A 21,655-nucleotide genomic window follows, 5' to 3' on the forward strand; every position below is an offset into this window, starting at 1 on the left:
GACGATTCGCGGTGCCCGGGTGCGCGGGGGCCTGCGGGCGGAGGGAGAGGGGGGGGGTGGAAGTGGGGGTGGGGGGAGAAGGGCACGGGCGATTCAATTTGGCTTCTCAGCGTGACCGCCGTGGCCTTGTTCGAACTTTCCGCGCCAACCGGTGAGAGATGTAATAAGCACGAGATGAGATTGTAGCCCTTTTCTCTGGGGGGCCATCGCGCTCCTCCGTGGCAGCTGATAAACATACCGGTCGGCTCTCTGCGGAGAGCGCTTTGCTTTTGGCAGATTTTTTGCTGCACGAGTTCCGCGTCCGTGCGCACGCGGGCGGCGGCGGGTTTGGGAGCGGCAACGCGCTTGCGGCAAACGGCGTTGCAAATATGCCTGGTATTTACAAAATAATTAGTTTAATTTTGTTGACTATTATGTAACGGATAATAAAAGAAAGAACCAACCGCACCAAACTCTGATCATAAACACACATCTTCCTCCCGACAAGTGCTTCCCTGGGTGTGAAATTGATAAAATTGCCGCTCCGCGTGCAGGCGGCACAGGCAGTTTTTTTTTTTTAAGGCCTCGGTGCGCGCCCGCGTCCTCATTACATCTCCTGCGGTGCCTAACACATCCGGACAGGGTGGCGGGCCGCCTCATTAACCACGCGCATGTTTACATGCGCGACGGGCACACGCGCCGCTCGCGAACACGAGACGGCCGATCATGCAAATCAATTAACTGGCGTGGGGCCCGCGAGGGCGCCCCGCGACCCGGTAGGTGTGCGAGCACCGGGCCTCGTGCTAGGAGCACCGGGCCTCGTGCTAGGAGCACCGGGCCTCGTGCTAGGAGCACCGGGCCTCGTGCTAGGAGCACGCGCGAATGTTGGCCGACTCGGCCTCGGGTGAGTTGTTGGCGGGGTGCCTAACACTGCACCGCCGGGTGTGGTGAGGGCTACTCCACCGCCTCGTGCACCGTGCGGGTTTTTAATTGGCGCCCACTAACAGTACTTGCCGGCATTTTGTTAAAGGCCATCGTACGGAGGCGGTGGGGGGGGGTTGGAGGGGATCTCTGATCTTTGGCTCTGCGCAACAGTGTGTACATACGTGCGCGTGTGCCGTAGTTAGAGCCACGAAGGAAATTGCACACGGATATGTCGGCGGCCAACATGAGCATAATTTTAACCGATCGTTAAGTGGCCTCACACAAATATAAATTAAATATTAAATGGAAACTGCGTTGGATGCTTTGTGCGTTACGCGAAGACAACGGGCATCTACGATGATTTCCGCAGCGCCGTCTGGTTGTCATTACGGATGTGGGCACCCGGTCGCCTGCCATCTGGTCGCTAATTCCAAGATGCTCTGCCCGTCCTGCCGTACGTTACAGTCGTGCCCGTTCGTTCTCTCCTCCTCCTGCCGGCTCAATTGAGACGCTCCAATCTGGTAGATAACGGCTCACGAGGGGCTGCCGTGGGAGTCCGTACGTCACTGCCGGCCTCCCGTGGGGTGGGGGGGGGCGGGGGGGGTGAGCGAGGCCACCGTGATGGGTGGGACGCTGGCTGGGGGGGGGGAGGTGACTCTCACAGAATGGAAGTATTGATGTTGTGCTGGCGCTGATGGAGAGGTGCGGGAAATCAGCTGCGACTCGCACATCGCTCTCTCCCCGGTCGCTGGCTCGCCGGACCTTTGAACTAATTAAATCGGTCTCCAGTGACGGATCATGTTTGAAATGTTAATTATTTACAAGGTTTTTTTTTTAACTCCCTAATCGCGATCATTTATTTATCAAACAAAAAGGGCCAAGATTGAATTTTTTTGCCGATGCGTCAATAAACCCACCGAGAATGTTGAGTCCTCTTTGCATTCAAACGCTGCGTCTTTGTTTGGGCAGCGCGAGCACGCTCATCGGCGTAATTAAACCTGCACGAGCGCTAATAGAAATGTGCGGAGTGATCTCCCGTGCCCAGAGGGAAGCGTGATGTGACCTTCGTGGAAGAGGTCGGAGTGTGTGCGATCACACCTCCCCTCAGCCTTCGCAGCCCCCCCCCCTCCCTCATTCCTCAAGTGAGTGGCGTGTGCGTGCATGCCGGTGAGAGACGCTGCACGTGAAGGAGTTGCTCTATTGCCCGCGTCTGGCTGCTTTGTCGTCGCACGTTCAATATCGTGGACGGCAAGGCTGCAAAAATCTGCTCCCTGCGCGTGTCTCTCCGCCCTTGCGCACCGCCGCGTGGTCTTTGCGCTCTCCCTTTGTCTGGTTGACTGCCACGCACACTAACGTTGTGTGTTAAATCTTTATTTGAAAATGTGTTTGGATTGTTCACTCTGTCGGACAGGTGATGCTGTTAGCGATGATTCTTGTTTGTGCGACCGTGGGGTGCCATTAAAGTGAGTGTTCGTGTGCCACCGGGGAAAGCCGTGCCGAGAAACTACGCTCTTGTGAACCGAATTTTAATTGGCTCTCAAGTTAATTTGCTAAGCGTGCATAAAAGATGCAACACTGATTCCACGGGTTGATGGCCCAGGGCTCTTCAGTGACAGATCAAAAGACACGAGTTTCATTGAAAGTTGCCCTGAGCAAGCAGAATGCCACGGCGCATGTGGCGAAACTTGGAGTGCGCGGCGTGCAGTCGGAAAGATCCCCCACGCTCGCGTAGTATAGACTCTCGACAAAACCAACTCGGTTTAGCTTCGGTGGCGCGGCAGGCATTTATTCGTAGCCACCGCGTCGACTCGGGTTGGAGACGCTGCCCCAGGGAGCTTCTCGGCGTGAACGGCGCGAACAACACCGTCGCAGCACAGCGGGGCGACGACGGCGCGGCTTTCGTGTGGAGCAGCGGCGACGGGGAGCGTCCAGCTGGTTCAGAAATAAATACTAAATACTCCGCCGCCCTTGACCGCCCCCCCCCCCCGCCGCGCCCCCTCTCTCCCTGCAGCTGCAAGACCAAGGTGTACGCGGACGGGCTCCCGCAGACCAGCGTGGTGATCGTGTTTCACAACGAGGCCTGGAGCACCCTGCTGCGCACGGTTCACAGCGTCATCAACCGCTCGCCCGCTCACCTCCTGCGCGAGGTCATCTTGGTGGACGACGCCAGCGAGAGAGGTGCGTGCTCGCGAGCGCGCGCGTGAGCTTACGCGCGCGTGAGTGCGCGTCCTCATACCGGCGTGTTCCCCCAAGCCGCCAGGATTATTTAGATGTAAAAATAAATCCGTTCGCATCCTCAGAAATTTACCCTGGAGATATCGCGTGTGCAGGTAGCAGTTAACAGCTGTTCGTTACCCCGTGGCGGATGCGCCGGAGCCACGCGGGCACGTGGCTGCATTTGTCAAACAAACCCCGGCTCGTGTTTGTAAATTATTGAGCGCGAGCGTGAGCGGCGGTCGTGGTGTGTCCGCCAAGTGGTGGTCGAGCCCCTTGGTGGGGTGAAGGTGACACGTGCGCGACCCTGCCGGAGCCTCCTGCGTGTGGACACCGGGGGGTGCGCAGGGTGCCCCTGTTGGGCTCGGCCGACACGCCGGCACTACCAACCTCTGTGGCTCGTAGCCCCCCGTGGCTTTTAAAAACACAAATTGGTTTCCTGCTCACATGAGCATGGGTGGAATTGAATTCCTTGTTTACAGCCCTGAGATGGGGTTGGAGAATTCCATATTGTTATTGGTGTGGGGGGGGAGTCTGTTATTGTCGGGGGGGTGATTCTATCCATAAGACAAACAATGTTGACGTCCTAGTCCTAGTAAGCAGTTGGCAACTTATCAACCCCTCCCAGAGGAATGGTGGGATGAGTTGACGACTGATTTGAATTTGTGTGGGCTACGTGTTATAGCCACTGTGTCACCTCGGCACACTCTTAACTGTTTAACGAAATGATAAAGTGATGTGTTTTTGGGTCACACAATATTGGTCGCGAAAGCCGGCGTGTTGAATAAAATAATTTGTCTGATGATAGTAGGTTTTTACCCTTTTAACTGGTACAAAACTGACACCTTTATTCAAGGCATCATGTCTGCAATGACCACAACGCAAGTAGTCAAAAAAGCAAACAAAAAGAAGCATATCTGATAAGGATGATAATATGCACTGTCCTTGAAGTTGATTGGCCCACACCCGAGACGGCTTTCTTTAGAGCCTAGTCCCCATTGGTGTAGGGCCAGATGACACCAGAAGGCGTACAACTCAAACACAGTGCAATATCAGAGTATTGAGAGCTCGGGGTAAGCATTTACACTATGAGATCTCTTTTACCAGTGGCAAAATATGATAGTAGGTTTTTACCCTTTTAACTGGTACAAAACTGACACCTTTATTCAAGGCATCATGTCTGCAATGACCACAACGCAAGTAGTACGCCTTCTGGTGTCATCTGGCCCTACACCAATGGGGACTAGGCTCTAAAGAAAGCCGTCTCGGGTGTGGGCCAATCAACTTCAAGGACAGTGCATATTATCATCCTTATCAGAGTTGCTTCTTTTTGTTTGCTTTTTTGACTACTTGCGTTGTGGTCATTGCAGACATGATGCCTTGAATAAAGGTGTCAGTTTTGTACCAGTTAAAAGGGTAAAAACCTACTATCATATTTTGCCACTGGTAAAAGAGATCTCATAGTGTAAATGCTTACCCCGAGCTCTCAATACTCTGATATTGCACTGTGTTTGAGTTGTACGCCTTCTGGTGTCATCTGGCCCTACACCAATGGGGACTAGGCTCTAAAGAAAGCCGTCTCGGGTGTGGGCCAATCAACTTCAAGGACAGTGCATATTATCATCCTTATCAGAGTTGCTTCTTTTTGTTTGCTTTTTTGACTACTTGCGTTGTGGTCATTGCAGACATGATGCCTTGAATAAAGGTGTCAGTTTTGTACCAGTTAAAAGGGTAAAAACCTACTATCATATTTTGCCACTGGTAAAAGAGATCTCATAGTGTAAATGCTTACCCCGAGCTCTCAATACTCTGATATTGCACTGTGTTTGAGTTGTACGCCTTCTGGTGTCATCTGGCCCTACACCAATGGGGACTAGGCTCTAAAGAAAGCCGTCTCGGGTGTGGGCCAATCAACTTCAAGGACAGTGCATATTATCATCCTTATCAGAGTTGCTTCTTTTTGTTTGCTTTTTTGACTACTTGCGTTGTGGTCATTGCAGACATGATGCCTTGAATAAAGGTGTCAGTTTTGTACCAGTTAAAAGGGTAAAAACCTACTATCATATTTTGCCACTGGTAAAAGAGATCTCATAGTGTAAATGCTTACCCCGAGCTCTCAATACTCTGATATTGCACTGTGTTTGAGTTGTACGCCTTCTGGTGTCATCTGGCCCTACACCAATGGGGACTAGGCTCTAAAGAAAGCCGTCTCGGGTGTGGGCCAATCAACTTCAAGGACAGTGCATATTATCATCCTTATCAGAGTTGCTTCTTTTTGTTTGCTTTTTTGACTACTTGCGTTGTGGTCATTGCAGACATGATGCCTTGAATAAAGGTGTCAGTTTTGTACCAGTTAAAAGGGTAAAAACCTACTATCATATTTTGCCACTGGTAAAAGAGATCTCATAGTGTAAATGCTTACCCCGAGCTCTCAATACTCTGATATTGCACTGTGTTTGAGTTGTACGCCTTCTGGTGTCATCTGGCCCTACACCAATGGGGACTAGGCTCTAAAGAAAGCCGTCTCGGGTGTGGGCCAATCAACTTCAAGGACAGTGCATATTATCATCCTTATCAGAGTTGCTTCTTTTTGTTTGCTTTTTTGACTACTTGCGTTGTGGTCATTGCAGACATGATGCCTTGAATAAAGGTGTCAGTTTTGTACCAGTTAAAAGGGTAAAAACCTACTATCATATTTTGCCACTGGTAAAAGAGATCTCATAGTGTAAATGCTTACCCCGAGCTCTCAATACTCTGATATTGCACTGTGTTTGAGTTGTACGCCTTCTGGTGTCATCTGGCCCTACACCAATGGGGACTAGGCTCTAAAGAAAGCCGTCTCGGGTGTGGGCCAATCAACTTCAAGGACAGTGCATATTATCATCCTTATCAGATATGCTTCTTTTTGTTTGCTTTTTTGACTACTTGCGTTGTGGTCATTGCAGACATGATGCCTTGAATAAAGGTGTCAGTTTTGTACCAGTTAAAAGGGTAAAAACCTACTATCATATTTTGCCACTGGTAAAAGAGATCTCATAGTGTAAATTTGTCTGATTTTTATCACATGCAAAAAATGCCAAGCTCTATCGCTTACCCTCGCACTTAGTTAACTTAATTTAACTGAGTGTTAAATGAAATGAGCTATTGAAATTAATAAACAGAAGCGTATTTTTTAAGACGGTCGTTTGCACTTCAGCGTTCTGGCAAACCGCGCTTAGGGAGCGCGGCCGTGAATGTGCCACTCAGAAATGCTGCGCAGCCCACCCGAGTCCTCGCTCGTGCGCACCTCATTCTAACGCCGAGTCCTATTCCTACGTTTTATTAACACTGCATACGTGCTACAACAACAACAACATCCGCGCACCGCCGTTCGCCACTGAGTGGCGGCGATGTCACCGCAGCGCTTGTGCCGGCTCGGTGCACTTTGAGGGCACGTGAAGTGTGCGCTGACAGGAGGCCACGCGGCATACCCACTTGCGCGGCACCAAGGCACGCGTTCCAGCACTTGCAGGTGCGCTTTTATGTTTAGCCAGTTTATTTTGGGTCAGATCGCCGTGGAGGTATAATGTCAAACATGTTTATACTATAACCTTTCACCAGCCGACAGAGCCTATCGAATCCAGCAGGAGGAGGAATGTTGCAAAGCCCAAGCAAAATGTTGATAGTTTTTTTTTCAGGTGTTAAATAAAAGTTAATGAATCAAATCAAGGTCACAATTTGGAGGGTTCTAGTTGAAATGTTACATTATAGCTGCACGATGACCTAACCCAAAATAAACGAATTATGAATCATAATATTTGTCGCGAATGCCTGCGTATAAAACAGTACCTCGCCGTTGGCACCGGCGTCTCCGAGATGGGGTTGGCAGTACCAGCGGTGCCCATACCCCACCGTGATCGCCGTGCCCGCGCGTGCGAGACGGACCCCGATAACTCTGCGACCGCTGTCACGGCGAGCGCCTCCGAAATGGCTCTGCCGCGGAAGGAAAATGCTTTACAATTTGCCAACTTGGTACGGCTTCTGAACGCGGGAAATTTACGCTCAATCTTGCGAGCGGCTTGTGTGTTGACCCCGCCGCTCGCCCAACCCCCTGCGCATCGCGTTGCCGAGCGCTCTACCTCCCTCCCCATGCCTGCCCTAGTTGGAGTGATGATTAGCGCCTTTACGCTTCATGACTGTCCCTTAATATGACCCACGCCAATAGACTATCGCACTGTAATTGGGTAATATTGTGGATTTATTTTTTTCCAAGGCCATTGCTGCAAAGGGCTTGATGGGTTTTTTTTGGAATTATATCTTTGGAGGTTTTTTCTTTCTTTCTTCCTTTTACAATCATCGCCGCATACGGCGTGCGGGGGAGGCAGATACGCGCGCACAGACCTAAAACCATCGACGTTGTTGTGCAGGCCCAAAAAGGAACTCTTTAATTTGCTAGATGTCCCGTCAGTTTGGGATGTTAACTGCCTCGCCTGGTATACAGGAGGTCGTGGGTTCGATCCCGACCCTGACGGCTGTATATTTAGACATTGCATGTTCTCTCAGTGGTCATGTGGATTTTTCTCCGAGTCCTCCGGTTTTTCCCTCCACATTAAGAAATATTAGTTTCGGGTATTTGGCTGCTATACATTTCCACAAGACGAGCCACTTCGTTGAGCTATCATTCGTGGCCATGTCGCTTCTGAAAAAGAGCTGTATGGCACAGTGGGCCTAACCTGGTCAAATGTAAATATATTTATTGAGCTTTTTTATGTTGGCGACGATCCGTCCGTTATTAATGCTGGCGCAGCACGAGTGGGCGGTGGGGCCTGTACCACTCATAACCCCCCCCCCCCGCCGCCCCCCCACCCATGCTTCTGATGACCACACCAGGTCCGCACGTTCAGGCCGGGTCAACCTTGGCGAGGCGCAGGTTGACTCTGGTTCAGAAAGCGATTGCCGCTGCCGTGCGCGGGGGGGACAGGAATCGAACATCTCACGCTGGGCTGTGGTAGCGCGGCGCGCGTAAACCCCGGCTCTGCGTCGTTTCAGTCCTTGCACAATGTGCAGTCGGCCTTGCGTGGAGTTTGAAGCGTCTAACAAACGAAGATGCCGGCAGAAGCCAAAGAGGAGTTATGAAATGCCCGTGAGAAAATAAAGCTTGTGAAATCCCTCGTGGCTGAGTATGATATATAAATGGGAGGAGGAGAGCGCGGATGCCAACCCCCGGACCGAGGAACGTTGATGATTTTCCAATGAGCCCACCGCCCTAATTCAACTGAGACGTTTATGAAAAATGTAATTATAATGAGTAAATAAATATACGTTTAAAAAATGACAAGCGGTTTATCATTTCCTAATTTCATAACAGTCCACCCTGCTAATGAATGTGCTCGGAAAGTGTATTATTATTATTATTTTGAAATCTCTGTTGTTGGCGTTATTTCTCTCCGCCTTTTGTGTTTGCCCCCTCTAATTAAACAATCGCTGACACGACTGTGAGCAGCGCGCGCGCGCGCGCGGTGTTCCGCAACCTCGGCTGCGATTCACGCGCGCTCCACCCCCCGCCGAGCGAGGCTGAAACTCGCCCTGCCTCGGGCATGACAGTTTTTCCGCTGGCCTCCAACGTGGCTCCGTGAACGTTTGCCTCTCGCGAATCGACTCGCCGTCGTAACGAACGGCCTGAGGAACGCTCAACCCCAGAGTCTCCTCGACCAAACTATGCCGCAGCCCCCTTCGTGCTATGCTCACGCGGTACGGCCGGCGTCTTGCGTTGCGCCCCCCCCATCCCCCACCCCCGTGCGCGTGCCGATACACGTCCCGCGATTGGGGAACGCTCTGCTAATTTGGGCGCCAAAGCGACGCATGCGTGCCCAGCGAGCGGGAGACGACTTACCTGCGAGGGCACGAGCGCCGCGCAGCTCCTCGCTACAAGGCCTCGCGACGATTGGAAATCTGCGTGATTCATGTGCGTGAACCTGCTTATATATTATGCATATATATTAGATTGTGACAGATGCTTTCGTGTGTGATAGACACACTTTGCATATTATTCGTGCGCTCGCGGTCGGTGCGTCGGGGGGGGGGGGGGCGCAGGCGCATATTGCATCGCGCTCCGGTGTTTTCCCATCCAGCCAACGCGACGCGCTGACATCTTTATGTTAGCTCCTGGAAGCGGTACAGACAGCGGGGGCCGGCGGATTGACCGAGTGCGCGTCGCCCGCGTCGGATTGTCTGCCGCGCGGTGCCAGGGAACGGTGATGGATGGCAGAGTCGGGAGGGCCGTGTGCCCTGATAGGATGAGGGATGTACTGCGGAGCAAGGGGAGAGTGAGCCGTCATACGATCACCCCTGCTCCCCGCTAAATCCTCGCGATGGGACCGCGATGAAGACGGATGGAGGGGAAGGTGCGTGGCCAGGGGGGGCTGCCGCGCCCCAGAATGGAAGTCTCCCCTCCTGCGTAGAAATCTCCTGCGTCAAACACCTGCTCGCTTGGCAGCCTTTTATCCGCGCGGGGCGAACGTCAAAGTGGTTTTTACAACTCTCGCCGCATTGCTTAGGTTGGGAATTTTCCTCCTCCCGCTTGCGCCGCGAGTTCCCGCGTACGCCGTCGTGTGCGCGCGGCCACGTTGGGGCTGTCAGGAATTCGCGAGTGAACACCCGCGCGTGTGTATGTTTGCATGCGTGCGTGTGTGTTCGGCCCTCCCCACTACCATTTCCCCATCTCTAATCCCTGTCCACCCTTCCAAAACCAATGTTCAGATAATTGCTTTCTCCAAAATGTATTGTTGTAAAGTTTATGTGCTAAAGAAGATACTGCCGTTGTCTCTCTGTTTTATACAGAAATAACAAAACGCACACACACATTACATTTCAATTGTGCTCATAGACACAACTTTATAAAATGCGACCCCATTGGTAGCAAGTCATCTGTAATTGCCTGTCGCACAAATTAAAACCCAAATCTGATGGTTCTTTTAAACGCTTAAAACTTGCCCATCTAGTCAAGGAGGCTGCTCTGTCTCATAATCATCGTTGTCTGTCTCCTGTAATAACACGAGTCTGATAGACCACTGCCCAAATGAATAGTGGCGTCCGGCGTCAGCGCGGTGGCATTTCCACCCTCCCATGGAGGTGACCGATTTCCCGAAAAGGGTGAGAATCGGCTCAGCCCACCTTACCCTGCAGGGACGATGGGCCGATCCGACCCCCCATCGAGGTTTGACCTTGCGACCCGTCGGATTGTGAGTCGGGAGTCCCTACCACAGCTCCACCCGTCCGGATACTGCAATAATCGTAATCATAATAGACGGCGACGAACAATAATAAACGACAAAGCTGTTGTTGTCGTCAGCATGCCAAATGCCGTGACAGTGCTGCAGTGACCCGGTGACGTGTACAGCTGTATTTCCCATGCCCCCTGACCTCTGCCTCCGTACCCCATGCCCTTTGCCCCACCGTGCTCCCTTCTCGCTGCCCTATGCACTCTGACCCATACCCCGTGACCCATGTCTCCCGCGCCCGCCCCGGCTCCTCATCCCTTCTGCGCTTCGCCGTTTGCCCGTTGCCCACTCGGCCTGCCCCAGACTTCCTGAAGAGCCGCCTGGAGGAGCACGTGCGGGCGCTGGAGAAGCCGGTGCGAGTGCTGCGCATGGAGCGCCGCTCGGGGCTGATCCGGGCGCGCCTGCGCGGGGCGGCGGTGGCGCGGGGCCAGGTGATCACGTTCCTGGACGCGCACTGCGAGTGCACCGCCGGCTGGCTCGAGCCGCTGCTGGCGCGCGTGCAGCAGGACAGGTGACCGCCAGCATGCTGCGCGTCGACGCTCTTGCCGTTGTCTCTGCTCCTGCCGCTGCGAGATTCAATGGGACGGCCACATGTTCAACTCTTTGAGTTGACGTTCTGGAGAATAATAATAATAAGTTCGCACGTTCAGCTGTTTTGGGGGCTGGTGGCCTGGACGAGGCTGGAAGCATCGTGCATGCAAGGTGGTGGTTTTGTGGCACGCAAGGCGTGATGGGAGTTTTGCGATCACGCCTCGGCCTCACGATGGGTTCAGAGTTTCTCAGGTTGCAAACCCCCCTCGCACCAAGAAAATCGAGGTGCGACCCGCGTAGTCAGTTTTTCGGGGTCTTATTTGTACTCTGTGTGCACTCCGTTGGTCTAAACCCATCCATTTGCATATGATGTGCATAAGTTCGTATACAGCCATTGTGTCAATCCACTGCTGGATGAGGGCCTCCCCCATGGCGGATAGTTTGTGGGTGGGGGGGATGGGAGGCTATAATGTGCGAAAGAAGAAAATCTGATTTTCACGCACAATTTAATGCGTATATTGTGAGCGTAAGAATCCATTTCGATTGATGAATCAATGCTTCATTACATGCCTAGTGTGTTAAGCAACTGGCCATAGGTGTTTTGAATTGGTATGTGAGGGCGTTTGAAGGCGTGAGTTTTTATAGGCCGAGGGTTTTGAAATGGTGCAGTTTTATATGTCAGGGCGTCTAACAGTGTAAATGTTATGGGTCGGGTTTTTTTTCTATCGGTAAGATTTTACACGCGGCTGCCGTACATACGTGCGTCGGTGCGGTCCTGCCGGACAAGCCGTGCCTTCCCGGAGGTCCGTGGAGCCGTCCGTCGTGCATCCCCAAAAGGGCACCGCGTCCAAACAAAATGCCCTCTCAGATTTCACGTGCTCACCGGTCCTTCGCCGGTTCTCGCTAGCGCGTTAACCCACACGTCGCGGCGGCCGCGCTTTAACCTCTCCCGCACCCCGGTGTGTGCGCGCCTGGCCGGGAGCAGGAAGGCCGTGGTCTGCCCGGTGATCGACGTCATCAGCGACGAGACCTTCGAGTACCTCACGGGCTCCGACATGACCTACGGGGGCTTCAACTGGAAGCTCAACTTCCGCTGGTACCCGGTGCCGCAGAGAGAGATGGACCGGCGGAAAGGGGACCGCACCCTTCCCGTCAGGTGAGAAGGGGAGACGGGGAGGACACTGTCGTCCATGCAGCTGGTCGGGGAGCGTCAGTTGGTGGGCATTAAGCGAGAGGGTATGAGGCCGGGCCTGCGGTGGTGGGAGCCCGCACGGTGGGTCCACGAGACGCTGTTGCGCATCGACAGGGCGAGCAGAAGCAGGCGGGAGGAAATGGGAACAGGGGAGGAGAGAGAGAAGGCTGGCGGCGGAGACTGAACGAGCTGGTTGATTTTACGAGTAGTGGGCGGGAAAAGAGTTATCGATTTCAAGGGGCGTCTCACATTTTGGTGGGGGGAGTGGGGTTTGGGGCTTCCGTTGGCGAGAGCGTGTGCTCGCGAGATTGAGAGGGGGGAGGCAGCGATCCGTGCCGGCACGCCGTTTTGGCCCAGGGTGCTGCGTTGTCGCAAACATTTCACCCTTTCGGTTTGGACGTCATCGGGAGTAAAGAAAGGACGGGGGTCGGGTTTTATTTTTTTAATTTATTTCCGAGATTGCTCTTCTCGGGATTTCATCAGGTCGCTGGGCTATTACAGGAAGGTCGTCAGTGTCTTATTGTGTATTCCCCAAATAGAAACCGCTCTGCTATGTGGGGAAATAAATAAATAAATAACTACATGGACAGCTCCGGCGCATGCCAGCCCGATCCCGCGGCTTCGACTTGCGCGTGACTCGGGAAGCTCGTGCTGTAATCGTTTGCGTTTCCACAAAGTCTCCGTCCTCAATATGTCACCCTCCGAGGTGTACAGAAACAAAAACTGGTGGATTTTTACACTTTTATGGAGACATGAGCACCCAAATAAAGGAAGGAAATCCCGAAAATCTTTGCATATACGGTACATCACAGCGCCGTCCCGCCGCTCCCAGCCACTGCATCGCATCACCGCGGCCAAGACTGATGGCCGTGCCGCGCGATGGCGGGGGGGGGATGTGGTCAGGCATGGAATTTCCTGGTTTACCATGAAATATGGGCTCCGTTTACATCACACGCATGGCTCTGCATAACACGGTGCGGGCCCTCGTCTCCGCGCGGTGACTTCACTCCGCCCGCCCACTGCTGTCGCCGCTCTTCAGTGGCGACGCACGAGTTGTTTGTTTTTTTATCTTCTCAGCGACTCTGTTGTGAAAGGTTTCTTTATTCTTTATTATTTGGGAGCCTTCTTTCTCATGCCGTCCTCTTTTGTTAAAGCCCGTTGTAGTGTCAGTGCCCCCTGGAGGCCCTGGCTATGCCGAATACAGTACACACACACACACACTTGCATTGTAAAGGCTGCCTTTTTGTGTGCTTCCACGTCCATCGCTCATCGCGAGGCCACTTTAGCCACGACCGCCGCTCGGTGCCTGCAGTGATATGTTTTTTGACAATTGGAGCATTTGCAAACCGCTTGCTTTGCAGTGCTTAGTTTGCTGCTTTGCCGCCTCGGGCAGTCAACACAACATTCTTCCTTTCCTTTCACGACGCCTTTTTGCGTCCTCGGTTTTCATCGCGGCGCATCTCGCCGGGGCCCGATTGTTTTGCGCGACCGTCACTGCGCCCTTCCGGAGGGAAAGCGAGGGACGGATCAATTTGATCGGACGTGCTGCGGGGAGGGCCGCCGCCGTCGCTGCTGCTTTGTTTTCTCTCTCTCTCCCCGAGTTACGACTAATGAGGGCTAAGCGCGCTGCCGTCGAAATTGAACCCGAGCCAGATTTGTTCAAACAGCCGCGCCTGTCTCGATGGAGTGGCCGTTTTTGGGGGGTGCGGGGGGGGTCGACGTGGGGCGGTGGGAAGGGCGGGCACTGGATTATGTCTCGTCGTTGGGGGGGAGGAGCGAGCAGAGAGGAAGGGCGGGGGGGTTGGAGGTGGCAGGGGATGGAAAGTCGGTCACCTCTCGGCGGATGGATGGACGTAGCCACTTTACCTGTCAGGAGTCCTGCTGCTGGAGAAGTCCGGGTCCCTGGGCGGCGGTGGGGGGCTGGTGGGGTGGGGAGGGTTCCGTGGCATCGGCAAATGATTTCGCTCGCTCGGGAGGAAGGGGTCACGCCAGGTAAAGGACGTAGCATTTGCAGCTGAAAGGTCAGGTTCGCAGGATTGGCTCACAGGTAGCGACCCCCCCCCCCCCCCCCCGCGCTGGCGCGACGTGAGCGCCGTCCGGGGCGGCTGCGAGCGCCGTCTGCTTGATATTGTGGTGCCTCACTCCCAGCGGCATCTGTTTTCTTTTTTGCCGCGGCTCGGGTGTGTGAATGGTGCGAGCCGCAAGATAGACACCGCTGTTTGTTTGCATAAGTGCAGGCGATGAATAGAGTTGTGAAACATACGTGGCTGTCCTTTGTAATACATGTTACAAAAAAATTTCCTTTGTCAACTGCAAAAAATAAGATTTCCCTTATCCCCGGCGGGCGCATACGCACGCGCGCCCAACACTCGCGCGAGTGCAGCCACGTCGCTGGCAGTGGCAGATGCAGCTGACAGATTTTACCATCCTTGCTGTTTTGGCTCACACCTAATAATGGACCTGGCCTGAACACCTGGTCTGTTACACCTGGCACACCGCAGCATCATACTTAAGGACTTCCCCTCCCCACCGTTCACATCCTGGCTCAAGGCTTCAGACTGTGATTCTGCGAAGAGCCTTCATTTGCACCTTTGCCGGACTCTCATTTCATCGTTGTCTCTTCTCCTCTATTCCTCCTCCCTCCTCCCCTTGAAAGAAAAAATTACGCCTCTATCTGTAAATGATGTCGATGCGCGTGTGCCCTTATTTGCGAGCATCGTGGGGCGCAGGCACGCGTAGTGCTCCGTGTGAATCCCAGTTGTCGTTGTATGAAAGGTTGGGCGAGTTTGAAGGTAATTTGAGAATGTGGCCGGCTCGGCGTGCTGTCGCGTGCGCCTGCGGAAGCCGTCGCAGCCACTATGTTTTTCCCCCGCGATGCTCGACTTCACAATTTGCTGTCCTTCTAATGACACGTTGTCTCCTCCCGCCCTCTCATCCCATCCCATCCGTCCCCTCCGCCCACCCACCCACTCGCCCGCCTGCCCGCCCACCCAGGACGCCCACCATGGCAGGGGGGCTCTTTGCCATCGACCGCGATTACTTCCAGGAGATCGGCTCCTACGACCCTGGCATGGACATCTGGGGCGGCGAGAACCTGGAGATGTCCTTCCGGGTTGGTCACCTCTTTCTGGGCGGGGCTGCCACACTTCCTCCCGTGTGCCACGCGACGTGTGTTGTGTGTGTTCCTGTCTGCATGGTGTCTTTCGCTGTGTTACGGTGTGCCGAGTGTGTGCTGGTGTGGAGGCCACACTTCATGGTACGCGCTTGCATATGTTTGTGTATGGTCGACTCAGCCTCAAATGAGTACCTGGTGTGGTCTGTAAATGAGACAAAGGCGGCCGGGTGTGGTGTTGGCCACCCACCCCCTCTTGTGCCGTACCAGCCTTCATAGGTGCTCGCTAACAGCACTTACCCCAACAGTCTGTTACAGGCTATACGGGAGTGGCGATTAGCGCGCTGCACTACAAACCCGGCGACCCGAGTTCGATTCCCGCTCATGGCCAACACCAGTGACAATTATCTGAACCGGTCCTGGACCTCCCCTAGGTCGACTCACCCTTAAATGAGTACCTGGTGCGTTGCGTAAACATCACCACTGGGGAGACAAAGGCGGACGGGCGTGGTGCTGGCCACCCATTCCCTCGTGTGTCGTGCTGGCCTTCACAGGTGCTCGCGAACAGCACTTGCTCCAGCCGTCTCTTAAATGCTATACGGGGGTTCTTTGTCTTTTTGGTGCCACACTGCGTGATGGTGTGCGTAGGCTGGTGTGGTGTGGCGAGGGTCTCTGTCGTTTTGCGTTCCCCCTGTGCGCCGGCCCGCCCGGTGTGTCGCAGTGCTGCGCGCCACTCTGTATGCCGTCCACACTCGTGCTTAACCCCGCGGCCCCGCTTCTCCCAACTCCGCAGAGCGCATCGCTCGTTAGTGCAGCAGTGTGTTGCGTTAGCGGCTGACAGTTATGAACGCACGTGCAAAACATATAACAGAGCTGACCGTGCATGCAAACGAATTGCCTCGGCCATGCCTTTATCAGCCGCGCAGTGCCGAGCGAAAACGATATGCAAAGTGGCGTGCTGTTTGGCCGTGTGACTATCTTAAAGCAAACGTTTCATGCGGCGTGCAGGCCGGTTTACCTGCGGTAACCTTGTGGGTTTAATTAGGGGGCCGGTCCCCTTTTGTAGCGATGCTCTGGGGAATGCCGCGCGGAGCCCTCCCGTCTGCAGGTGTATTATTCTCCGACAAAGAGTCCCCGCGCCGCTTTCATGTGCCAAGCCGAACAAACAGAGAGGGATAATTTATTCATGCCTCTCCGCACCCGCCATCCCCCCACCCACCTCCCCACCAAAGCAAAACAATCCAACGCCAGTGCCTTTGTTGGCGGTTATCGGCGGCGGGTGGACTCGGCGGAAAGCTGCGTAAAGGACGGACGGGGTGAAAACGTAAAACGCGTTTGATTAATTGTGACGAGGCGCGGTCTCGCGTTGACGTGCGCGCGCCGTTGCTCCGCGGGCCGAGGCGGCGGTGGAACTTGGGTGAGCGGGGCGCAATGGGAAGCCGCGAAGCTCTCATGTATTATGCAGCGCGCAAACATTTTTCGTTACATTTTAATGATTTGGAAATATACTGCGCGCCCGTGTACGTGTGTGTGTGTGCGCGCGCGCGCGTGCGTGCGTGCGCGTAGTAGTTACGGGGAGCGGAGGCACAGTGGTTAGCGCACTGCACTGCTGTCCCGGCGACCACAGTTTTATTCCCTTTAATGGCTAACATCGGTGACGAATATCTGAGCCGGTCCTGGGCCTCCTCTAGGTCGACTCGCCCTTAAATGAGTACCAGGTGCAAGAGATACGGGCGGCCGGACGTACTGCTGTCCACCCACCTCCTCATGTGCTGTTTCGGGAACCTTGGGCAGGAATAATATATACACACAGCAAAGGCAAAGATCCTGCATATAGCTGAAACAGACTGTTGGGGCAAGTGCTGTTAGCGACCACCTATGAAGGCCGGCACGGCACACGAGGGTGGGTGGCAGCAACACGCCCGGCCTAGGGGAGGGCCAGGTCTGGTCCAGATATTCGTCACTGGTGTTGGCCATAAGTAGGAATCGAACTCGGGTTAGCTTGTTCGTTGCGCAGCGCGCTTACCGCTACACTACCGCTCCCCCCCCAGACACACACACACTTATACACACGTATATACACGTATACTCATGTACATTGTTATATTGGAGGGGTCGGTCATTGGCGGAAGACAAGAGGAAATTCCTGAGTGGGCAATGAAGAGGAAGATGGCGGTGGGGGCCGGGAATTCCAAGGACAGCAGCAGAGAAGGAGTGACCTCCCATCGAGCGGAGGTTAACTGGGTTTTGAAAGAAGGCCTTTGTTACTGGCACAGAGAACACGTCTTGGAAAGTAGCGAGAGATGATAGGGGAGAGGTAGGAGAGCACGTGGAGGGGAGTCGAGCGAGATGAGAGAGGAGAGGCAGGTAGGGGCCAGTCCATGGAGGGTCCTTAAGGCAGCGAAGGCAGGGATCTGGTATTTGACTCATGGTTGCATTCATTACGTCTCTACACGTTAAGCACGTCCGCATGTAAATAATAACCATAATCAAATGCAGCCTCCCACTTGATATTAGCAAGGTTTGTCGTCTGGTGTGATGGTAAGGTGTGGCACTGGCATGTGGTGCGGTGTGGTAGTGAGCTGTAGTGCTGTAGTGTGGCGTTGGGGCAGTGAGCTGTCGAGTATGGCGCGACATTCCACGCTGCGTCCCACCCTGCGGTTGACCAGCCGGCTGTCCAGCACGTGTCCTGCCCTCCCACTGCCGCACAGCAGAGAGTGATGGCTCTCTGCTCACTGCTCACTGGGCCATTGGCATTCTTCGCTGCAGCACAAAGGAGCCCTAATGAGGCTCTCGAAAGCCCCCAGAATGCATCTCCATTAGGAGTCCCTTGTTGGCCGCTGAGTACGAGGGAGGGGAGAACACAGTTGGGGGGGGGGGGGGGGAATGTGCAATGGGGGTGGATACAGGCGCGCACCCCACGCTGCTGTCCCACGTGGCCCCCTCCCGCCACGGGGGCAGCCTGGCGCAGACCCCGCGCTTTCATGGCGCGCGCATCGGCGATTCGTCCCACGACAATTCAGTCGTCGTAACTTCAGGGTCGTGATTTGAGTTTTAAAAGAATCGTTGAATTTTTCTGTGGTTGTTTATACCGCGCCCGTTTGCGTCGTTTCATCACGTTCTGGGTCACGAGCGTAAGACTCGACTTTGGTCAATGATTCGAGGCACCGTTACTCCCGCAACACCCCCCTGCAGCACCTACCAATACGGCATCAATTCCCCTGGGATTGGGGTGGAATCGGCAGAATTGTCCAAAGATCCCGACGTAGGAGCCTCGGGTAAATAAGTGCCATTATGGGTCAACGAAGGCTCATCACGACTGCTTAGTGAGAAGGTTTATCGAGATGTGCTTTTATCGACTGAAATTAGAGCTCGATTTGCTTTGGTTAGCCTAACAGTGCGTAATTAATCTGTTGCTACATTTTCCCCCGTGTGTAAATATGCGGTAAATTTGATCCGTGAACTCTGCAGCACGAACTAAATTATTGGATCCCTTTCTCCTGCAGCCGCTCGATTTTGAAGAGGTTACAGTGTCGATGCGAGTGTGCGCGTGCGTGCACGCGTACGTATGAGTGCGCGCGTGTGGATGCGCGCGTGTGGGGGCACGCGTGTCACGCCGTGGCTGGAGGCTCGCATCACGTCGAACAGGCAATACGTGGCCACAGGTACACCCGGGGTTAAAAATTGTAAATACGTGTAAACCCGGTCCATTCGACTTGGGGAGGTGGTGGGGGTGTGGGGCCTGTGGGGGCGATACATGTCCCACACGGACCTCGGCCATTCCCGCCGTCTCACTGCGGGGCCAGACCAGCTACCGTAAAATGGGTTAGTGATGGTCTTGATGAAAAAAGCACTTATGTTGTGCTCATAAAACACCAAACGGTTATTGCGTCGGCCCTGGAAATTGCCAACGGGCTTTTTAATGTAAATGCGGGTAGACGTTTATCTCGTTGCTTCCTGGGAATTACTTGCATTGTAGCTTTTAGGACCGTATTAAACATCGCTCCTTCTTGCATTTTTATAAGTGCATTTTTGGCCTGGCAAAAGCCACGAGCGGCGATGCCGGATTTTATTCTTGCGTCTGCGGAGCGCGCCGCAAGAGAGCGCCGGGGTGAACGTCGCGACGGCCGCCACTTGTTAACGTGCGGAGCGCAGGCAAAGAGGAATCCGTCACTTTTTTTTTATTATCCGATCCCAGAAGGGCGATTATTCGCAGTGGTCGCGTCATCCACTCGTGACCACTCTTGTCCCTTTGTTCTCGCGCTGTACGAGCGTGCGGTGCTTGTAAAGCACCAAGACTCGCGTCGTTTTAAATTCCCTTCCTCTCGGCAGAGTGCGGTGCACCTAGCCCAGGTGCGTTCATCTGAACCCCTCTCTCATTCCGGTGTATTTACATTCACAGTGCCTCGTACCATTTTCCTGCGTTACCGTCAACCAATATTCGTACACTTTCCGTTGTCACCCAAAACGCTCTTCAGCGCGAAGACAAGGATCGCAGAGGTGAGATTTTAGGCATCGGGTGAGGGATAATTGCCGATCACCTCCTCTCCACGGTGGTCATGCCCTGCCGCCACCATCCTTAACGTCCTCCTCACTGGGGGGGGGCGGGGGGGGCGCTACGGAGGATCCAACCTTGATGTCGTGCTCGAGCCGGTTGCCAAGACGACCTGCGGACGATGATTGTCTTGCGAGCGGCGTGCGGGCCGCGGTCTTTCATCGTTTGGGTTCTGTTGTGCGGCGCACTTTCGTTTTTTTTTGCCGAGCGAATCGTACTGATTGTGCGTACGCACATGTTGGCACAGATCTGGCAGTGCGGTGGCTCACTGGAGATCGTCACGTGCTCGCACGTGGGACACGTGTTCCGCAAGGCCACGCCGTACACCTTCCCCGGCGGCACCGGCCAGGTGATCAACAAGAACAACCGGCGCCTGGCCGAGGTGTGGATGGACGAGTTCAAGGACTTCTTCTACGTCATCTCCCCTGGTGAGGAGCCACAGCCACTACCCCCCCCCCCCGGCTGATGAGAACGACAGCAGTCGACATTATAAGGTCGTGCTCATTGTACACAAAGTGCTTGCCACAAATGAACCACAATACCTTGCTAATTTTGTCAAGGAGCATAAACCATCACGTGAGCTCCGGTCATCCTCGCAGCATCGGCTTTTAGCTCGCCATCAAACAAATACGGTGGTCACCGCGTCGCGCACTTTCGGATGCGCTTCTGCGGCCGTCTGGAATGCTCTTCCATCTGATATTAGGAAGCCACTGGAGCTATGCACTTTCAAATAATCTAGATTGAAAACTCATTTCGTGAGAACTGCTTTTTATGTTTAGTTGTTCTTCCCCCGCATTTACGATGAGCACGGTTGGCTACGTACGGTGCGAAAGAAGTTCAACATGCGTAAATGTATTCATCCTGGATATCCTCATCGCCACCACCATCGTCATCATCAACAGTGATCAATCCACTGCTGGATGGAGGCTTAATGAATCTGTCGCCGTCTCTCGCGGTTCCTGCGGTGCAACAATCCACCCAGCCCAGCTCCTGAACACAACGGCGACTTCTCCGAATTTATGGTGGACGGCCTCTTGGGCGCTTTCACCCCTTTGACTGCCGCTCCGTCGCTCGACCGCCGGCCACCGTCCCTGCCCAGGCCCCGCTCGCGTTTCTTGACAGTCAGCAGGGTGCCATTCAACCTGCTCACGCCAGGCTAACCCGGCAGTTATCCAGGAAGCCTCGCCGAGCCTCGCTCCCGTTTCAGCAGAGTTCTGCGGCCGGAGAAAAGCCTCGTGGACACAATGGGGATAAATGCTTAAAATTCCATGCAGATGGATTCCTCAGCCCACTTGACGGCCACCTGGCAGCCCAGCATGTTTGTGAGTTGCACGAATCTACTTCAATCCATCCTGCAGTCCTTGTCTTCGGAGCGTGGCATCGCAGGCGTTATCCACATTGACTTGCACACAATAGACAAATATCTCCTTTATAGCCTTCAAAGAATTGACAAATGGAGTTAGTGAGCGCCTATGAAGGCACATCACACCAGGTACTCATTTGAGGCTGAGTCGACCTAGGGGAGGCCAATGACCGGTTCAGATAATCATCACAGGTATTGGCCGTGGGCGGGAATCGAACATGGGTCGCCGCGTTCGTAGCACGGCGCGCTGACCGCGACACCACCGCTCCCCACACAGACACACACAGACACACAGAGACACACACTGAGCTCACAACACTGAACGTCACCCAGGTCACGCTGCTCCCTGGCTCGTGGAATCCTCCCGAGATGAGCACCGCGTCGTGCACGCCGCGTAGGGGGGGGCACGGGAAGGGACGCGCCGAGACTCGACGCCTCTGCCCGCGATGCACGACCGGCGCGTCACGCGCCCGTGGCGCGTACGCAGCAACTCCGGTGGCGTCGCGCGGTCTGGGGGGCGGTGGCG

General features: G+C 54.3%; 1 protein-coding gene across 3 annotated transcripts in view; it reads left to right on the forward strand.

The window, feature by feature from the left end:
* LOC144720824 (polypeptide N-acetylgalactosaminyltransferase 1) overlaps window positions 1-21,655 on the forward strand; it is a 69,033-nt gene that overhangs the window by 39,801 nt on the left and 7,577 nt on the right. For all 3 annotated transcript variants that reach the window (XM_078597893.1, XM_078597895.1, XM_078597894.1), the window contains 5 exons: window positions 2,915-3,081; window positions 10,680-10,887; window positions 11,893-12,063; window positions 15,094-15,211; window positions 20,014-20,194. In XM_078597893.1, coding sequence (XP_078454019.1) covers window positions 2,915-3,081; window positions 10,680-10,887; window positions 11,893-12,063; window positions 15,094-15,211; window positions 20,014-20,194 — 845 coding nt within the window. The remainder of the gene's footprint in view (window positions 1-2,914; window positions 3,082-10,679; window positions 10,888-11,892; window positions 12,064-15,093; window positions 15,212-20,013; window positions 20,195-21,655) is intronic.

Source organism: Lampetra planeri, chromosome 10 (assembly GCF_965212315.1).
Source record: "Lampetra planeri chromosome 10, kcLamPlan1.2.h2, whole genome shotgun sequence".
Taxonomy (NCBI): Eukaryota; Metazoa; Chordata; class Hyperoartia; order Petromyzontiformes; family Petromyzontidae; genus Lampetra; species Lampetra planeri.